At 47.0% G+C, this 19849-nt stretch overlaps 4 protein-coding genes across 6 annotated transcripts in view; 3 read left to right on the forward strand and 1 right to left on the reverse strand.

Moving 5' to 3' along the window:
* Positions 1-3366, forward strand: part of slc4a5a (solute carrier family 4 member 5a) — a 35325-nt gene extending 31959 nt beyond the window's left edge. The window contains exons 23-25 of the mRNA XM_035526068.1: positions 56-205; positions 698-753; positions 2253-3366. Coding sequence (XP_035381961.1) covers positions 56-205; positions 698-753; positions 2253-2580 — 534 coding nt within the window. The 3' untranslated portion in view covers positions 2581-3366. The remainder of the gene's footprint in view (positions 1-55; positions 206-697; positions 754-2252) is intronic.
* Positions 3367-3457: 91 nt separating this feature from the next.
* Positions 3458-6146, reverse strand: ogfod2 (2-oxoglutarate and iron-dependent oxygenase domain containing 2). Of its 2 annotated transcripts, none has more exons than XM_035526071.1 (7): positions 5970-6146; positions 5807-5863; positions 5537-5647; positions 5256-5355; positions 4960-5084; positions 4512-4769; positions 3458-3962 (listed from the first exon to the last, which is right to left on the reverse strand). In XM_035526071.1, exons 1-7 carry the CDS (start codon positions 6081-6083, stop codon positions 3702-3704), a joined length of 1026 nt encoding a protein of 341 aa, XP_035381964.1. In that variant the 5' UTR covers positions 6084-6146; the 3' UTR covers positions 3458-3701. The 2 variants fall into 2 exon arrangements, with proteins under 2 accessions (XP_035381964.1, XP_026885092.2); XM_027029291.2 differs by having other exon boundaries at positions 5943-6146.
* Positions 6147-6286: 140 nt separating this feature from the next.
* zgc:113436 (uncharacterized protein LOC503528 homolog) lies at positions 6287-10718 on the forward strand. Of its 2 annotated transcripts, none has more exons than XM_035526070.1 (8): positions 6287-6803; positions 7035-7228; positions 7325-7436; positions 7546-7675; positions 7788-7842; positions 8434-8691; positions 9108-9224; positions 9708-10718. In XM_035526070.1, the coding sequence occupies exons 1-8, from the start codon at positions 6635-6637 to the stop codon at positions 9945-9947; spliced, it is 1275 nt and encodes a 424-aa protein (XP_035381963.1). In that variant the 5' UTR covers positions 6287-6634; the 3' UTR covers positions 9948-10718. The 2 variants fall into 2 exon arrangements, with proteins under 2 accessions (XP_035381963.1, XP_035381962.1); XM_035526069.1 differs by having other exon boundaries at positions 6290-6803; positions 7534-7675.
* Positions 10719-11268: 550 nt separating this feature from the next.
* abcb9 (ATP-binding cassette, sub-family B (MDR/TAP), member 9) lies at positions 11269-19501 on the forward strand. Its single transcript, XM_027029287.2, has 11 exons — positions 11269-12359; positions 14165-14279; positions 14371-14501; positions 15098-15303; positions 15821-16018; positions 16542-16670; positions 16784-16972; positions 17354-17527; positions 17758-17917; positions 18273-18409; positions 18540-19501. Exons 1-11 carry the CDS (start codon positions 11711-11713, stop codon positions 18855-18857), a joined length of 2406 nt encoding a protein of 801 aa, XP_026885088.2. The 5' UTR covers positions 11269-11710; the 3' UTR covers positions 18858-19501.
* Positions 19502-19849: the final 348 nt, after the last annotated feature.

The raw sequence follows: 19849 nt of genomic DNA on the forward strand, positions 1-19849 counted from the left end.
TTTTTCTTTGTTTCATTTAAGTCACTATGTTACACGGGGTCGCGGCGTGTTGCAGATCCTCGGCCTGATGCTAGTGCGAAAGCTGCTGGACGCGGCGTTTTCGCAGCACGACCTGGCTTGGCTCGACGACTTGCTGCCCTGGCCGAAGCGGACGAGGAGTAACCGCCGTAACTGCGGCGGCGGGAAGGACGGCGACATGGACGGCGTAAGGACCGCTCGTGTGTCTCTCGCAAGGGTGGCTTCGGAGGGGCCTATCTAGTATATATGGTTCACGAAGGGTGTGCGTTCATTCCAGATTTCTGTGTCATCTGTCTTAAAAGACGCAAACACACACAGACACAGACACACACACACCTCTGTGCGCAAAATCTCATCTGCATCTAGTATACCGTTCAGAATTATTCCATTATTAATGGATTTTTAAATGTTTGCCCAAGAATGTCTGTGCATTATGTGGTGCTGCCTCCCCCTACTGGTCGTTGCTTGTACTGCATGTAGTCCCAGCGCACACACCCATTTACTTCACATTACCAAATGTGATGCCTAATAAATAAAATAACGAACTTACTTTACAGGGAAGAGCATAAACGTCCGTTAAATTGAAGCCCTATATGAAAACTTCACCCAGAACCAATCCTCCGAGCAGTGGCTGGTTTTAGAGTCGTTGATGACCCTCTCATTCCTCATCCTGCTGCAGGAAAAGCGCCTGTGGTGGTCTGGTTGTGACCCGGGAGCAGCGGATCTGGGCTACAGGTACCATGTGCTCAAACTGCCTGTCCTCTGCCTATTGTTGCCGGTATTCCTGCCTGCCTGGCTGCACACACCACGCACACACTCTCACTCGCATGTACTTGCATACAGACAAGCCTGTGCACACGTACCTACACTCTGACATGTGGGATCAAACATGTACACACACACACACACACACACACACACACACACACACACATCTGAATAACAGCCATTAAGCTACATGAAAAGGACTTCTAACAAAAAGACAGTATGCTTATTTCAGCATTTGTTACATTGTATATTTTTAATAATATTATTGCACAAAAAGTGGTTTATTGTCTTTTCCAGGGGCTTTGAAGCAATGTACTCAACTGTTATGTGTAACCACTTGCAACCGTTATTTGCAATATGTTTGGTTCCCTTTGCATTTATACTTTTGCCAATATGCAGCATTAACTGGGCCAACACAGGGATCTGTGGGGTTCTGGGGATGAGCACTTATATGACAACCCTCATTATCAATCAGCGATGCTGCAAAACCAGTTATTTGCAAAATCAGACACAAAGAACAATTCTAGGATCGAGTAAACAGACCACTGCTGCTTGTTTAGGAACCTTTGGTTTGATTGTTTGTTTTTGCAAAAACTGGGCCTTGGGTTGTTTCTTTCTCCTTTCGTGTGTGTATGCATTCCTAACGTCCAGTCCCGAAGACCCACCAGCCGAGTTGCGTTTTTGCCCAGTCCCTCACACGCCTGAACCAAGCTGATAAGAACACCGGCTACGCGGTGCAGATTGGTCTGGGCAAAGCCCACATTCTGCTGGTAGGTCCTGAGCACCAGGGCTGAGGAACCCTGCAGTGTAACGTTGCCTGCTTGCTCTGTGCACATTTAGAGCTGGATTTTCAGATGTATCCATCCCGTAGTGGTTTGTCACATTTCCCTTCCCCTCCTCCCCCTTAGAGCACTTCAGCTTTGCCCCTGAGCCAGACCTGCACCTGTAGCTTTATTCAAATCCTCCCACCCTTTGTAACGTGCTGTTTGAAAGCCGCTGGCTGTGATATCCTCAGTGCTTTTAAATGTGCATAGACTACATGACACTGTGCCCTTATGGCTTCTAGCTATTTAAAGCCAAGCTTCAGTTCCGCTCCAGTAATTCGTTTTTTGTTTTGTTTTTAAATCACGCACCCAGGGCTGGATTGAGCAGTTTTGTTTGGGTTTTTTTGCCTTGAAAACCAACTAAGGGCTGCGCCATGCTATAACTCGCAGAATACGCGTCCATCGCCTCTAATCAAAGTAGCATCGATCCAGGATAGTTATTAGGCCTGGGAGCAGATCTATCGGCCTGGCTGGGTGCCGAAACTCTCGCGCTCTTCCAGTGTACGAGATCCGGCCTACCTCAACCTGCCTTTCGTGACCCTTCCTTCCCAGTTCTTCCTCCATGGGTTGAGGCCCCTAGTTCCAGTTTCACTTTTCTGGGGGCGGGATGTCAGGCTTTCTTGCTTTCACTTTGGCTTACAGAGTCGGAGAAGAGGGAGACGTCTGGAGCGCGACACCCACCCCTGTCCTGCAAAGGAGGGGTCACGCCTCTGGCCCTCGGCCTTCGGATGTCCCCTCCATCGCGTCACCTCTCCCCCCTCCTCTTTCTCGCACCGGTAACGGGACCTTGGCGTCCCGCGGCATCACCCTACACCTTAAGATCTCGTGCCCTCCGTCGCCGGGGGCAGAGGCAGGTGGCATCCAGCTCGCTCTGCCTCAGGTCAAGATCGAGATAGAGTCCGAGGACGACGACACGGATGCGGAGCTGAGGGACTGGGAATGCGAACGGGGCAACGAGATGACCCTCTGACCGCACTCACCTCTTACACGCGTTTTGATCTTAATAAAACACGACTCAGGTTTTCTCTGAACAGGATTTCAAGTGATTTCTGGGAACCAGTGTGTTTGGCTTTGCAGTTTTTTTTTAACTGGGGAACCTGACAACATTGAATGAATACAAGAACTATTTCTCAGCGACTTAATGGTTGTAATATGAAACATGGAACTACTTAATGTGTGCTTGCATGCTACAAACCTTCATTGTCCTTTGTATTAAGACCCAAATCAAACCTTTAAAAAATTCAATGAAATTGGTGAAGGAAAATTTAGGTCCAGAGGAGATGTAAACTGGGGTTGAAGCATTGTGTTCTTTTGTTCCCTGAATGTATTTTAGGTCAATGCCTTTATATTGAAATGTATGTAGAATCTACACCTTTAAAAAAAATGTACTAACTTTATTAGCTAGAAAAAAAATGTTATTGCAGAGAACTGTGGAGTATCACTTTTTCCCTAAGAGTATCACCTTTTCCCTAAGACATCTGGGAAAAGGGACACTGCGTGAAGCCGGAGCTTTCCTGTGAAGGACATTTTGTGCCTGTGCACCACACACAGCCTTGCAGCTGGCTCCTTCCAGCTCCTCGCGTGGCTTAAACGAACCAGAGGAATAGGAACATCGGAAAGGAGACGTGGCTTTAAAAATAACACCCCCGTTCCTTGACTTTACAACAGTTGGAATGGCAGAAAAGGGAAACATCGGGTTTGTGTGAGGAGCGGCGAGGCTGGTTTGTCTCCAGCTGTGTGTGGAGGGGTCGGCGGTGTCGTAAAAGTGACCTAAAAAGGAGCGACACGTTCTCGCCACATGGGTCCCCATTACAGGAAATGAGCAAGACATCTTATATATACATATATAAAATCAGCATTATTATACTTTATTATGCTTAGATGTAGACACCGCATATTATCAGTATTACAACGATGTATTTATTCTCTGCTGGTAGTACAGCTGAAATAAATAGTCGCTTTATCACACGGTCAGTTTCAGCGTCTTTTCCTTGACCGACTTGTGATATCCTGGTACAAAAGCAGAAAGGTCCGGGGGCCGCAGATCCGCGTCCTCCTCGAGTTCCGGGGAGGTGCGCCGTCGCAAAGAGTTCACGTCAAGGCGCACGTGCCCTCCTGGCCGGGCTCGGCCGTGAAGCCGCCCCCGTGGCCGGGGGCAGGCCGCAGGCGGGGCCGGGCATCGCACATGGGACAAAGGTGGTTGCGCTGGCACGATGCCCGCATCCACACGACAAGGTTCCAGCGGCAGCCCGCCAAGACGGGCAACGCGCCGTGCATGTGCTGCCCGCGGTGCATCAGCGCCCGCGTCACCTGATGCTCCACCTCCACGCACTCCGTCTCGCACAGGGGCACCTGGGACACGGGAACACGCCGAAGAGGTGAGCGCCCAGTTGCCCTCGAACATTACATAGAACTTGTGCAAAGTTGCTTTGAGATGTTCCTAAAAGCACTATATAAGTAAACTTAGATTATTAACACTCCTCTGAAATAGTAAGTCATGTTTCAGAGTTTATTAGTGGTGTGTTGGCCATTTTGTAGCATCTTTGTAAAGTTTACTAAAATGAATGAACATAACTGAAAACACAGACTCCCGAAATGAACTTTAGAGTACAAATATTTGATTGGTTGAAACTGAAATCAAATATTTGTACTCAAAGATTTTCGTTTTCAGTGCTGTTTAATAAAGGCTGCACTGTACTGCATGCAGTTTATTAATAACAATAAATTCATTAATAACTTAAATCCACTTGGACTTGGTCCACTTGGATCCCCGGCCAGTCCAATTTCTTGTCTTAACACCAGCAACACTACATGAGTGGACCGTACAGCATCATAGACTTAGCCCTGCCCCTGGGGCCGGGCTTAACCTTGGCCCCTCCCATTTGGGCCCTCTCACCACACCTGTCTCATGTCCCCGAAGTAGAGGTTCCCGCCGGTGAAGTCCTTGCCCAGCGAGACGTTGAGCGTCACCTCGGCATTGTCATAGTGGTAGCTGAGCTCCACGTCCTCGTGCACAGCATACTTCACGGCGAAAGCTTTGTGGCTGTCCAGCCAGCGCCCCCCGCAATCTGGGTAAAGCAGCGCGCTCAGGGGCCGCAGGTACTCCTCCCTTAGCGGGCCAACCAGGCCCTCATCCAGGCCCAGTTCATCCAGCAGGACCTGGGGGGGTGAGCATATTTGGCCTCAGATCCCAGAGGGATCAAAATACAACGTTTGGTTGTGCAGGGCTGAAACAGTAGCAGAACTGCTAGTTATAATAGCAATCAGCTTTAAGCATCGTGTAGGTGAATTAAACGGGATTACGTGCGATCGGCAGTAGGAATGATAGACCGTAAACACGACTGGCTACCCCGTAGTTGTTCATAGTGTTTGGTCTGCCTTTGGGAGCGTCGGATTGTTCAAAATGTTCCAGCTCTTCTACCAAATCCCTGCAGAAATCCTTGGTGAAGACTGGAAAACGGTACACCCTGGGAGCTACACACACACACACACACACACACACACTTACTTATGAAGAGCTTAGTTTTGTGTGGACATGTAATAATCCTTTAGCCCTGAACTGATGCAAAGCTCTCAACCAATTCTCCTACTCAATTTTAGCAAGCATTTTATGTAACTGTTATAAACAGTAGAAGGATGTCATACCTGCCTCTGTGGTGAGGAGAGCCAAGAGTCCCTTTTCATTGGCGCCATCCATGTGACAGTATTTCACTATTTCTAAAAACTCAGGGGCCAAGTGTGACTCCTACGGGAACATGCGATGAGCATTTTCTTAACATAGCCTGCGGCGTGTCAATAAACACAGTACCGACATAAGTGTAAACTACTGAGTTTCTACAGCCTAACATTTCTATCAAGCCTTAATTGATTACGACTCCAACATCACACGAAACACTGCTGACTGTCCGTCTTGGATTAGTGTTCACCTGTAAGCGGTAGACGTTCTCATGCAGGGGTTTATACGTTTCTTTTATCGTCGCTCGCCGTTCCGCCGATTGGACCGCAATATTCTTGCGTCTCTCGACCTCCGCCTGGACCTATGAGCGTTAATGTCTGTTACACGCACCTGTCAACTGCTGGTCTTTTTATTATTATTATTATTATTATTATTATTATTATTATTATTATTATTATTATTATCTTCATTTGGTTAGAAGATAGGAAGAAAGAAGATTTATTGTCCGAAACGCACTCACTTTCTCCAGAACAGTGTGGAGCTGCGGACCAGTGGTGCAACCCTGAGACCTGAGGATCTGGAAAGGGGGACGCGACAATATCCGAAATATTAAGTCTATTACAACAGTGCTAAACATACACACAACACAGCTTTACCTGTATTGCTGTCGGCTCACCACTTACGTGTTGGTAGTCCTTCCTAAACTGATCTTCTGAAACAAATCGAACATGGAGTTTGTATTCTTCAATAAAAATGTTATCGGTGTAATAACATTCACAGGCACAGAACTTCTGCATCGCGTCTTTTATCTTTATAACTTGTGCTATTTGGACAGGGGCACTCGACACACAAACGTCAAATGTTAAAGCTTTCCTTATTATTCTATCAGATGCGATAGTACGTGAAACTTATTTTTGTTCATCTTAATAAACTCAGGTAAGGAATTCTTCACCGGATGTCGTTTTGTTTTGGTCTAACGACTAATGTGTCCGGAAGGAAACACACCCAGAGCAGCGTTCAGAAATACGAGTGTTATCGGCCGAAAGTAAAGCTCCAGAATTTAAAGGCAACTGCGAGAAGACAGACAGACCCTGGATCTGCTGCTAATCAGTATTTTTGTGAAAGCTGATACGTTTTCTTCTGTTTCCCCACGCGTGTTCGTTTGTTTCCCGGTCCGTCAGCCGACGTCATGTCTCGGCTGCTGGTTGCTGCACCGACAATGTTTGCTTCGCTATTTTAAAGATTCAGCATGGCTTAGGTCAGCCCACGAAACGTAACGGCACCGCACAAAGGTCCCTCGGCTTCTTGGTTTTGCCTGTGATGGTCGGACTTTCTGTATCGCCGCAGAATGCTGAGCGTGGACTCGCTGTCGGTCGCCGAGGAGGAGGTCGTCGAGTCGAGCTCCAGCCGGCTGGGGGACATATACGCGTTTGTGGCCGAAGGCAGCTACCCGCAGGCCATGAACCCCATCCGCAAAAAAAACCTGAAACGATATGCGCAAAAATTCATGCTCGACGGTGAGTGCGTGCTGCAGTCGACCGCCAGTCGGGTCCGTTCGGTTACCCGATTAACGTCTCAAATTTCTGGCTCTTTTTGCATGGTCTTTTATTTTAGATACTTGACGACCGGCTTCGACTTTATAAAAGGAGGGATAAGCTGTTTAATTTTAGAACGGAAACTCCTCATATCATACCTCTATTTTATTCTTTCCCGTTTACATTGTATTGTGCAACCCTCCTCGCTTGTAGACGGCCGGCTGTACTACGTGGGTCCGAAGAAGGAGGAGAAGCGTGAAGTGGTGATCGAAGCTGAGCGCAAGAGGCAGATCTTTTTGGAGTGTCATTTCAACGACACTGGCCATCACCTGGGCCAGAAGAAAACGGTTCACCGCATCCAGAGTAAATACTACTGGCTTGGGATCGTCAAGGACGTGGTGGATTGGGTTGGTGTTTCCGTCTAAGTCAGAGGCGAGGGTTGACTATCCAGTGCAGTGGGTCAGATTTACACCCCTCTGTCTCTGTGCCTTCATCCCGTTTAGATCAAGGTGTGCGAGACGTGTCAGCACACAGAACGCAATAAAAACATGACACGGACGGTGCGTCCCATGAAGGTTGATGGGCCATGGGAGATTGTGGCGGTTGAAATAATGGGTAAGAGTGAATGTTCGTCGCTTTGGTTCAGCCACAGCAATCAGAGAGCTGGAAAACTGGAATGGAATGAATTACTTTAGTCTGTATTTGAAACCAGGTCCGTTTCCAGGCAGTGCGCACGGGGGGAACACGCACATTGTCATCGTCACAGATTATTATAGTAAGTGGGTGGAAGTGTTTCCCGTCCAAAAGAAAGATTCCCTTTGTGTGGCAAGATGCATTTCCTCATCTATTTACAGGTACACAAAAAAACCCCGTTCATTTGCGCTTATAATCGTAGACATTTGCTTTCTCATAAGAGATTTCGTACATCAGCAAATCCACTTATTCAACCAGACACATATTTTCCAGGTATGGGTCAGCAAAGACTATATTTTGCTCTCAAAGTGCTGACTTCTGTGAGGAGGTAAAATCAGTTTCCCTAATGATACGTTCTTAATACTTTTGTCTTTTAGGGGAATTTGATAAGTGTACAATTACAGACTGTAGTCCGTGCACAGTTTATCACCCACCCTCTACCCTGTTCATCAGTGACCACGAGATCTGACCACAAGATTACTGCTAACCGTGTATTATTATCGGTGGCAAACCAGTCACTGCAAAAACTATCTTAGAAGTCAAAACATCTTAAATCTAGTGTAAATGTCTAGCATTTCTCATTTTGTTGTAAGAAATGTATAGAAATAAAGACCTTATTTCTAGATGTTTTTAATTTGTATAAGTAAGTGTATTGCTTACAAGAGTCTCAAAATGAGACTTTTTAGATTATTTATTATTATTTTAGATTATTACAGTAGATTTCAGATGCTTTCACTTTCTAAGATATAATTTTTTGCTGTGCTCTCAGCACAGCATGAACACTGTCATAGTAAGGGTAGAGGTAGGTTAATCAAAACTGTGCACGGTAACAGACGGGCTGTAGATGTCGAGCAGTATACGTACAAGGTGTTTCTGATGAAGTGGCCCCTGAGCGTAACCTCGCGGTGTGGCATTTTAGGTGACTAAACACCTCCATGAGCGGTGGAACGTCAGCCAGAAGGTGTCGGCAGCAGAGCCGCCACAGAGGAACGCTCTCTACGACCACGGCAGTGCCCTGCTGAGAGATGCCATCAAGCAGCTGGTGGCGGAGAGGCAGGTGGAGTGGGCAGACTTCCTGGAGCAGGTCGTAGCCCTGTTCCGCACGGCTGTCAACCCCGCCACCAAGTTTACGCCATACTTCCTAATGTTCAACAGGAAAGCAAGCGTGCCCGGAGAGGTAGGATCAGTCAGTGCGGTCAGAGAGCTGAAACTTGCAAACTAACTAACTAAGAACATCTCATCCAAACACACACACACACACACATTCACCAGTTTGGTACAGCAGGACCTTTGAAGTGTTGATTGGAGATCATGGCAAACTGTTTTTTTTTATATAAATATGTAACTTGTAGTTCTTTGGTTGTATTTTCAATTTTTCCTTCAAAGATGGTTGAGAATAGTACATTTCTGGTGTCCGTTTCATGGTTTTTAAAACAAGATCTAATCAAATTGCTCCAGGTCAAAACTGCTCTTGAATCACACGGCCAATTGTGCAGTCTCTAATTCTGATTGGATGCTGATTACGCCAAGCGTTCACACTTCGAAATGATGACGTGGGCTTTTCATCCGTTGCCATCTCTCTGACGTGTCTAGATGAAGCTGGACCTGCTGAGCTATGAGCAGAGGCCAGGTGGCTACACCCTCAGTGAGGAAGCCGACAGCTTCTTCCTCTCCACTCTGCAGGAGCACCAAAGTCAGCTGAAACAAACAGTGAGTTTTTTTTTACCTGAAAGTCTTCCATCTTCCAATCTCAAGAGAAGTTAAGTCATGCAGAAAGACAAACACCGTAAGCCCACCAGTCATTCTACCAAAGAATGGTTAATGACGAAGAAAGTGAATGTTTTGGAAAGGCTGCCGATTGTCCTGACCTTAATCCAGTAGAAATGTTGTGGAAGGACCTGAAGCGAGCCGTTCATGTGAGTAAACTTCTCAGCATCCCTGGACTGAAACTGTTCTGTACGGAGGACTGGGCTAAAATTCCCCCAATCCGATGTGCAATGTGATCAGTAGTTACAGGAAACGTTGAGTTCCTTTTATTTCTGCACAAGGGGGTCACACCAGATACAGAAAGCAAAGGTTTACCTGTTTTTATCACTCAGATATGTAACACTGGATCGTTTTTCAAGCATTCCCTTAAAAAGCAGCTATGAATTTTTGCATTGTATTTTCTAAGGTTATTCATCTTATTTTTAGGTGTTTTCCAACATGAACGCTGCCTATAAACAGGAGAAGAAGAGCGCCAAACGTCGGAGCAGGAACATCAGCTCCATAACTCTCACCGTCACCGAGCCCTTGTGCCCCCCGGACGAGTGTCCCTCACCAAAGAAGCTGCGAGACGGCCTGTTCGTGACATTCCCCGTGGAGACGGTGCTTGGCACAGTACAGGCTGCCCCGGAGGATAGGAAGAACGGGCTGGAATACCCACTGCACTGAGGACTTTTCCTTTCAGAGCAAATTGACACCTGCAGCAGTGTGGAGGTGCCCCCCAGAGGCTGCATGCAGTATAGCACAGCCTGCACTTGAGTTGGGAAGAGACCAGGACCACGGACAGTATGCAGTATTCTGACTTGGGCGCAGAGCACAGTGGATGCTGGACAGAGTCGTTGGCACTGTTGCCATTTTTGAGAAATGGAAAAGCACACATCCTGACCGGGGGGGGGGGGGTCAAATTCTGTACAGGGTTTAACATAAATTGACTTTGAGTCTGGTTGAGTTTGTCTTAAGAGCAAATAAATTTTAAGATGGGTGTGATGGTGGTGGTTTCTGGGAAATGTAGTGTTTCTGATATGTGGCATCACAGTGCTCTTACTGCTTCTGTGCTTTTTTGGAAAATCAGCCGTGCTTAATGGCTAGATTACCTGTAAGATCTGTTAAGATCGTTTAAAATACAGGAAATACAAGAAATGTTATAATTGGCATTTGAAAACAGTCTATTACTTTTCTGTTTTTTGAACGTAATATGATTCAGAACTGTAAGGAAGATATTTATGACTAACATTTATCTCATTCAGTACGTATTGACTGATTTAATGCTGCATATGATAAATTTATCCAGACTCTGACTGGAATCTAAACCTCTGGGGTTTTTCCATTTCTACACTAGTTCTTCTACTTCCTAGAACCCGTTTTCCTCATACAAGTTGTCTGAGAAGAGACACTTTGAATTGTGTCTACCGTTAATAAACACCAACATATCAACACTGATTGTTTGTAATACGTTTCTTGCTTAATCTTGTTTTTAATCAGCCTTGAAAATGGATTTTTATTATTTTTATTTACACGCCCCCTCCCCTTTATTTACACAAATATATTTTTAATCCTATTTACGGAACAACTCAAACGAACTTTTACCACCAACGGCCAGTTCTGATGCAAGTGTGGGCTTGTTGAGCAAATCTAATGAAGTCTTCTGAATTACCGTTGATTACAACACGCCGCCTCATCCTTCTTATCTGAGCATTACGTTAAAAATGCCAGCATTGCGTTTGAAAGTTAATAATAAACTAGGTCATTCGGGTAATCCATTGTAAACGCCTGAGCGCATTTTATATTGTCACAGTATTACAATAAACGCTTTATTTTCGTTTTGAAGCTCATAGGCCGAGCGGTTAATTATCTATTCAAAAATAGGCCAATGAGAGCCTATTGCGTGTGGGCGGGTCCCTTTGTTGACATGCGCTCGTTCATTGGACGAGCTGTAAAGGAGGAGGAGCGTCGCAGCCCTACTTCGTTTCCGCACTGTGGTTATGTCGTGCCAGGTCCTTATGGGAGCGGGACTGAGTCAAGGCGGCAAATTGCGTTGTTGAAAAACATGCTTCATTTCATCAGCTGAACATATGAACACGTTTGGAAGGGACTGGTCCATCGCGCACGGCTTTCCAGACGTTTATCGCGTGGCTGTTGTATAATTGTTGTTTGTTTGGGTTTTTTTTACACATAACGCGTAATCGCACCTGACTGGTGCCGGCATGCTGTTAGACTGCAAGGTTTTTATAGGGACCGGGTGCTTAAAGACTGGGACTTACTTTGGCCTCAGCACAGGACGACATATCAGATACAAAACTGCTCAAAACTTAATATTGGATTTTAACGTATTTTTTATAAGCTACTATTACTGCAGATAAGTGGGTCAAAGGTTTGCTTGCTTATCAGAGCCCCATTGCAATAATTCACCTTTATTCCATACAAGACAGAAGATGAGGCTCTCTGTAATTGTCGGTTGCAACCTGGCATTCATCTTTGTCGACATAGTGGTCACCACAGTGCTGTACGTCCAGGGATCTAGCCTGGAGGTGTTTGAGGATGACGTCAAAAACTTCGACGTGCGCCACTCGCTCCTGGACCTGTGGGGGACGCTCCTCCTGCGGGTGTGCCTGCTCCTGGGGGCGTCTATCGGGGTGCTCTGGAACCGGAGGGACGGGCCGCGGCGTGTGGCCCGCCTGCGTCTGCTGGCAACGTTCACCAGTCTGGTGGTCCTCAGCTATGCACTGGTCAAGCTGCTGGTGCTGTCGGAGCAGGGCGCGTTGGCGCGTGAGCCCTGGTTCCTCGCCCTGCTCGCCTGGACGTGCGGGGCCGCAGTCACCGCGCCGCTCCTCTGGAGGCTGCTGGCGAGGGCACGGGGCGACGAGGTGGCTGGCGAGGAGAGTGAAAGGCTGGTGGACGGAGAGAGAGAGGGGGAGGCGGGGAGGGAGGAGGAGGAGCCCAAGGAGAAGTGCCAAACAGCGGGCAAGGGCGCGAGGCGGCAGCCGAACTCGGGGGCCACTGTTGGCCGACTCCTTTCCTACTGTAAGCAGGACTCGGCGCTGCTGACCACAGCTTTCTTCTTCCTCCTGCTCTCTGCTGTGTGTGAGTGTTTACACGTCTCTGTGTCACATTCTCCATGACACACAATATTAACCACTCACATCACAGGGGCCCACCGGTCACAGTAGACTTGAAACTACATACATTTGGTATCAATTTCAGTAGTTATACTGAATAATTCAGAGAAGTTACTAAATAATATAGGACTTTGGAGTAATTAATATACCCTAAAATTATTAACGTAAGTGAAGAGGTTAATAGAAAGAAAATTACCTCTGCTTCACCATCCAACATAACCTAACGTACACTGTAGTGGGCACATTACTGTTATCTTAAAAAACAACCCGTTACCTTAAAAAAACTAAATCTGGATCCTCAGTTGCAGCAGTTTCTGATTGGTGCTCTATTAAATCTGTTCAGCTTTTGTAAGTTACAAGTGATTAACTATTCAAGGGTCTTTTGTAAACGTATACTGGATATAATGAGTTGTAGGCTGAGAAAGAAAACCTCTTCTTCTTTGATACAACAGTTTTAGAGGTAACAGAAGAATGACCTTTTTAAAGTGATATTTTTGATTAGTTGTACCATGCTTGTAAAATTAGATGTTACCATTCCTTCATTTGGATATGAACAACATGTCTAAACAAATTTTGCCAACAGGGCATGCTAACATCCCATGACACTAAGAGCTAAACCCGTCACATCACAAATCGGTGTATGTATAATGGAATGTGTGCTCTGCATGGGTTTTGGTTGCTTTGTAGAAAAATGGTAAGCCAAAAATATCACATTTCTTTCTAAACAAGCTCGGTGAACTTGGATCGTGATTCTGGCTTCACTGCATTAGTTTTAGATACTTTTTGAATATATTTTGAATTAAATGTGAACAACGTTTCCTGAATATAGATTTATTGTAGTCTTAAACTACATAATAATGTCAGTGGTGATTCACCACTTGGCGTGTTCTGTATCGTATGAGTTTAGGACTAATCTTCTGGAAAAGCGACTTAAGTTTTCAATTCATTCAAAAATGAGAAACTCAGCAAAAAATTAATTCCACTGAGGTGCTTAATGTTTCCCATTTTACATTCCTAATGACCGGCAGTTTTACAACTGTCTGCTGTTGCATTGCACATTGCTGTGGTTTTGCTCTGTTGCCACAGTCAGTTCTCTTTTGCACTTACACACAAACAGATCGATGTCTGGCCCAGTTACACATCCAGGATAGGGTGTTGTGTAGCTGCCACATTACCTTCTTTAACAGTTCTATGCATTATGACATCACAAAGCACAGTTCGTTGTACAGCAGTTCCAGTGTTCCACAGCAGTTCCAGTGTTCCACAGCAATTCCACAGCAGTTCCAGTGTTCCACAGCAGATCCACAGCAGTTCCACAGCAGTTCCAGTGTTCCACAGCAGTTCCACAGCAGTTCCAGTGTTCCACAGCAGATCCACAGCAGTTCCACTCAAACAATCACTATAATCATTATCAAATACAGTCAGTGACCCACGCCAGCTTTAGCTTAGGCCTTTTATTTGGTTGTTTACCTGTTTTTATATGTATTTCTTGAGCTCAAATGTTCAGCAGTCCTGAGGTTTGCAGTCCTGCCTGGTCCTCGTGCCCCCAGGGGCCACTCCAGGTACTCAAGCTGCACAGCTCTTGTTTACCTGGCCAAGTGCACTGGGTGAACTTATTCACCACACAAATGTGACAAAATCTTTTTTTTCTTGAACACACGGTAAATACGATTCCCCCTCCACGCACACACACACACACACACACACACACACCCTTCTTTATAGCACTAATTTTAGTAAGTTTACTCTTAGGTTTCTGTGTCTCTCCAGGTGAAGCCTTTATCCCGTATTACACCGGCAAAGCCATAGACGGCATAGTGATGCACAAGAGTATGGAATACTTTGCCAAGCCCATGATCATCCTCACCGTGCTGGCCCTGGTCAGGTGAGTCGCGCGGCCCGCTGGCGTTCCGCCTCATTGACGGAGTTCTTGGGGGCCTGGCGTTAACTCTGAGAGCCCGTGTCTCCCTGCTCAGCTCCGTAGCCATCGGGGTCCGCGGAGGCGTGTTCGCGCTGACGTTCGCCAGGCTCAGCATACGACTGCGGAACCTCCTCTTCAGGTCGCTGGTGCACCAGGAGATCGCCTTCTTCGACACCAACCACACAGGTGGAGCCTCGCGGCAGGGGAAAACACACTCTGTTCATGCCACGCCGGCTGATATAAGACTTGAGCACGTGAAATGGGATGGTTTGAATCTGAAAAAATTGGGATAAGTATGGAACAGCATTTCTCCGTGTGTGGAGAAATTTAGTGAGACCCTCTGGTGTTATATGGTGATGGTGACTACAGTCTTATTGTATGGGCGCAGCGTTAAATCTTTGCACAAACGTGTCTGGGATCAGCATGTTTGTTTTCATAGTTGATTGTCTTTTGTATTCAAACAAGGCCTGGGATTGCGAGCCAAATCAGTAATCAATTTGAGATATCAGATTAACATGAGGCTTTGACCTAAACCACATGAACCTTCCCCGATTGGTCCTGAGGTCCTAAGGGGAGAGACCGGCCCCTGATGTAGAACGCTTTGTTGCATGACGACACACTATGAAAAAGCGTCACTTTACTAGAAAAAGTGATCTTTCTAGTAAACTGTCTACCTAGTGCAGTGTTGGAAGACTAGGATGTCGGAGAGATCCGACACGGCAGCACCAGTTCCGTGTCAAGTGTTTAAATGCCGTCTTATGTCACGACGTCTTGCTATGCAGGTGACATCACGTCACGGCTGACGTCGGACACGACACAGGTGAGCGACCTGATCTCGCAGAATGTCAACCTGTTCCTGCGTAGCTTCATCAAGGGTGCCGGCTACTTTATCTTCATGTTCGGAATGTCCTGGAAGCTCTCCCTGGTCATCATCATGGGTTTCCCCTACATCGCTGTTATCTCCCAGCTCTATGGCGAGCATTACAAGGCGAGTCCGCCACTAGGGGGCGCCAAAGGAGCCCCGATAGCTGGCAGTGGCGTTGTTTCTACAAGCCCCAGCTGACCTCTGTGAATACGCTTCTAGGTCAGATGTTTCCAGTCCAGTCCGCTGAATTACCCAGCTGGCTGTCACTGTTATTCACTTTCGACATACCTGAGCCAATTAAACAAGGGCTCTAGGGATATAACTGTGTTTTAACAAGTTAGTTTATTTAGTTCTATATTTACTAGAATAGTAACAGCAGTAGTGGTACAGTTAATAAATAATGTTTTCAGAGTTATGGGGGTGGAGTATCAGAGTAACAGACAGATGTGATTGTGTTTAAATCCATGCATGGCCTGATCTGTTTGTGGTGTTATTGCTGCGTCTGTGTGAATAAACGGGTGCATATAAATGTATGCAAGTAAGTGTTTCACTTAATTAGGCCAGAGCTCTTGTTTTCATTGTAGCGTACTATATAACGAACGGTCCCACTAAAATAGTCTTGCACCATTCTGCTCCACAGAAATTAACCAAAGAGGTGCAGGCCTCGCTGGCCCATGCCAACAGGGTTGCCGAGGAGACCATCTCGGCCATGCGCACGGTCCGCAGCTTCGCCTGCGAGGAGCAGGAGGCTGACGGCTACCACCGCCGGCTGCTAGACGTCTTCAGGCTCAACAAGAAACAGGCCCTGGCCTATGCCTGCTTCATGTGGTCCAGCTGTGTAAGTTACCGTGGCAACGGCCATCCAGCTCACCCCAGGGATGTTCTCGACTGACCTAAAGTTGTTTTTTTTTGTTTGTTTTTTTTGTTTGTTTTTTTAATGACTCGAGACCTAAATGTTTGCTTCGGGCCTCCTAGGTGTGAAACCCAAACCCAAACTCTCTGGGCCTAACCTTTAGGACCGGGCCCTCATCATATATAAATGATATTTAGTCATTATATCATTGTTTTGTCTTGAGGTTAAGCAGCTCTGGATTTAAGATCTGAGTCACGTGACACCTCATGTTCTCTTACAGACACGTGCTGCATTAGAATCACACCTCTGTGCTCTCATGGGGTTGTTGATTTCTTTGGAAGCTGCTTCCTGTTCAAAGACATTGCTTAGTTTTCAAAGTTTTCGGGAGCTGCTGTTTACATATAGCAAAGAGACAGACGCACACAGTGCACATCATCATGTACACGATGTCATTTATAGGATCCTTTTTGATGTGGGAATCACGCCATCGATGTTTTTGTTGTTTTAGATTTCGGAGCTGGCTTTGCAGGTGGCTATCCTGTTTTACGGCGGACACCTGGTGGTGACGGGCCAGATAACAGGGGGGACCCTCATTTCTTTCATCATCTATGAGCTTGAACTCGGCGAATGTCTTGAGGTTAGCTGTGTTTGCGACTGACAGTGTGTGCACGTCCCCGAGCGTTCACGTACGTGTCGATGTCCTATATCCGTTTTTTCATGCCCCCCCCCCCCCCCGGTTTCGTTTTGCAGAGCATCGCATCCGTCTACACAGGCCTGATGCAGGGTGTGGGGGCGGCCGAGAAGGTGTTCGAGTACATCGACAGGAAGCCCAGACATGCTCCCGATGGCCTGGAAGCGCCAGACACCCTCCGTGGTCTGGTGGAGTTCCATGATGTGACATTTGCCTACCCCACACGTCCAGACACTGATGTCCTGAAGGTAGCGCTCCCGGCCAGTTAAACGTGAACTGAAAGCCTATATTTCCAATGCATGGGCTGTCCCAACCATTCTGATGGTACCTGCAGCAGTTCACTGAATGTCATGACCTCTTCGTTTATCAGGGTTTGTTTATATCAGCATTGCTCATGTACCAACTAAACGGTCCACGTTCTTGCTCCCAGTACACCTGTACCAGGTATTCAGTGTTATTATTAGCTTGGTTGAGGCCTGTTGGGAGGTGGGATAGATCAAAAACATGGACCGTCTGAGGGTTCCTGAGGACCGGGTTGAGAAACGCTGGTGTTGATAACACCTAGTCTACGGGTGGATGAAGCCAAAAAACCCCAACCGCCCCCACCCCCCTGCCCGTTCTGTTTTCAGAGCGTCTCCTTCAGCATTCACCCGGGCGAGGTGACAGCCTTGGTGGGTCCCTCGGGCAGCGGTAAGAGCTCCTGCGTGTGTCTGCTGGAGAACTTCTACTCCCCAATGCAGGGCCAGGTGCTACTGGATGGGCGGCCGGTTCAAAGCTACCAGCACGACTACCTTCACTCCAAGGTGAGCTCCTGCCTGGCAAGGCACTTAACCGCTTGGCTCCGATTGCTTACATGCATACGTGAGTGTCTGTTTGTGATTGGCATGTTCCTTCTTGATTTCTGCTCAGTGTTTCTTTAAGTTCACCAAACTCCTGCGCTGTGGTGTTCTGAGTAGGAAATATGACAACATGAGGGTATCGCTGACACTGCTGTAAATATGGGCCTGCATGTTTCCGCTTGGCGCCGTCGCAGGTAGCGCTGGTCAGCCAGGAGCCCGTCCTGTTTGCTCGCTCGGTGCAGAAGAACATCTCCTACGGTCTGACAGACGCTCCGATGGAAGCTGTCGTTGCCGCGGCCACCAAAGCCAACGCTCACGAGTTCATCTGCGGTCTCTCCAAGGGCTACGACACGGGTTGAGTTTCACACATGAATTATGTTTTGAAGTGCTCGTACTTTTAAAAAAAAAAAATCAAGTTACATTCGTCTGATATATTTATTTGGTTTCTTAATTAAAGAGTTGGTTTGTTGGTTTATTGGTTTATTAAAATAAATCAAATTGAGTTTTTTTGGCTTGTGGAAAACTCAGTTCGCCATTTAGATTTCAGTGCATAAAGGTATTATGGCTTCAAAATGTTTGTGTTGAGGCAAGAATCCTCCAGCCAACCCATTAGACCCAAAGTTTTTAGGTTCGTCGCACTGAGGAGGCCTCTCGGCCTCTCATGCCCGTGTGCGAGCTCTTTGACCCGCCCCTTTTTGTGGTGCTGAAGGTGTGGGGGAGAAGGGATCCCAGCTGTCTGGAGGCCAGAAACAGAGGGTGGCCATTGCACGCGCCCTCATCCGGCAGCCCTGTGTGCTCGTGCTGGACGAGGCCACCAGTGCGCTGGATGCCGAGAGCGAGCATGTGGTAGGCGGGAAATACGAACCCATTTTCTCTGATACCGAAAAGTAGTTCTGGTTTATGAAAGAATTTTGATGGCCATTCTCTAATGGAGTCCAGCTGTGTGCCAACGTCCGGCTGCTCTGTGTTTTCCCAGGTCCAGCAGGCACTGAACGGTGCGATGGAGAACTGCACGGTGCTGGTGATCGCCCATCGGCTGAGCACAGTGGAGAGGGCCGATCGCATCGTCGTGCTGCAGCGGGGCTCTGTGGCAGAGCAGGGCCGGCATGCTGAGCTCCTGGCCCGTCGCGGCATCTACTACAGGCTGGTCCAGAGGCAGGCGCTGAGGCTGGAGGGCGGGGCCACAGACGAAGTGCCCCGCCCACCCGGGGCGCCGCCTCCCCAAAGCCGGGAGGAGGACGAGGAGTTTAGTGAGGGGGAGGGTGGTGAGGCTGGACACAGGGCCACATATTGATGTGAGTTCGGCATGGCCTTCTCTGCGCCAGCCGTTGCTTTGGAATTAGGATAATCGCACTGTTAAGTACAATAATTGCAATCGCGATACCTGTGAGATTACTGATTACTGGATTTGCTGGAATCTTTAAGATCAAGAGGAAGTTGTCCTCTTGGAGGGGAACAAGCATGGGAAGATTTTTATTTGTCACACACGCACACACAGACAAACACATGCACACATTTCTTTGTTCTTTAAAAAAGGTCAAATCCTTTAATATGAAACAAAGATGTGTTGGGTTTAAGGGTCTAGTTAACCAGGTGGATTAGCACTCTGTTGTAGAATGCCACGCAGTGCTATGGTGACTGCACTACTTCACATATCAGTACACAAACGCATTGCACCACAGTTTGAATCTGAAGGAAATAAAGAACTATGAGAAATGCCTCAAGACTCCAAGATGTCTGTTTGCAATAATAATGTGTCAATTCAGATGTTTTTTCTTATTTAACTTTGGAAATGAACAAAGATGAAGAAATAAAGAATGTAATCCAAATGTATCAAAGTGAGATTTTTTATCAGAAGCAATATTTTCCACTTACCAGCTACTTTGACATTTATTTACTGAAATGTATTTAATAAAAACACCTTATAGATGGCGAGTAACATTGTTTATCTGTTTCTCTGCAAAATGTGTGTTGGCCATCCCCCAAGATGCTCAGTAGTGGTCAGTTTGTGACCACAAGACCAGATGTTGGCTGGATGACTTTTGGTGACTAGATCACCTTCCACCCAGCAGTCCCAATGTCACTTGTAACAACCCAGCTAGCTTATCGCGCCCAGAAACGCTGCAACGTTATTAGTGTCAATGCTGTGTTGAGAATGGTCTGCCGGTCATGTTCATCTTAATGGTGTGCTGAGAATGGTCTGCCAGTCAGCGGCGTCCCTGTGGGCAGAAGCTCCATGGTGTTAAAATAACTGTGGCCGAGGATCCGTGCATAAGAACATAGGAG

Source organism: Electrophorus electricus, chromosome 5 (genome assembly GCF_013358815.1).
Source record: "Electrophorus electricus isolate fEleEle1 chromosome 5, fEleEle1.pri, whole genome shotgun sequence".
In the NCBI taxonomy this organism is placed as follows: domain Eukaryota; kingdom Metazoa; phylum Chordata; class Actinopteri; order Gymnotiformes; family Gymnotidae; genus Electrophorus; species Electrophorus electricus.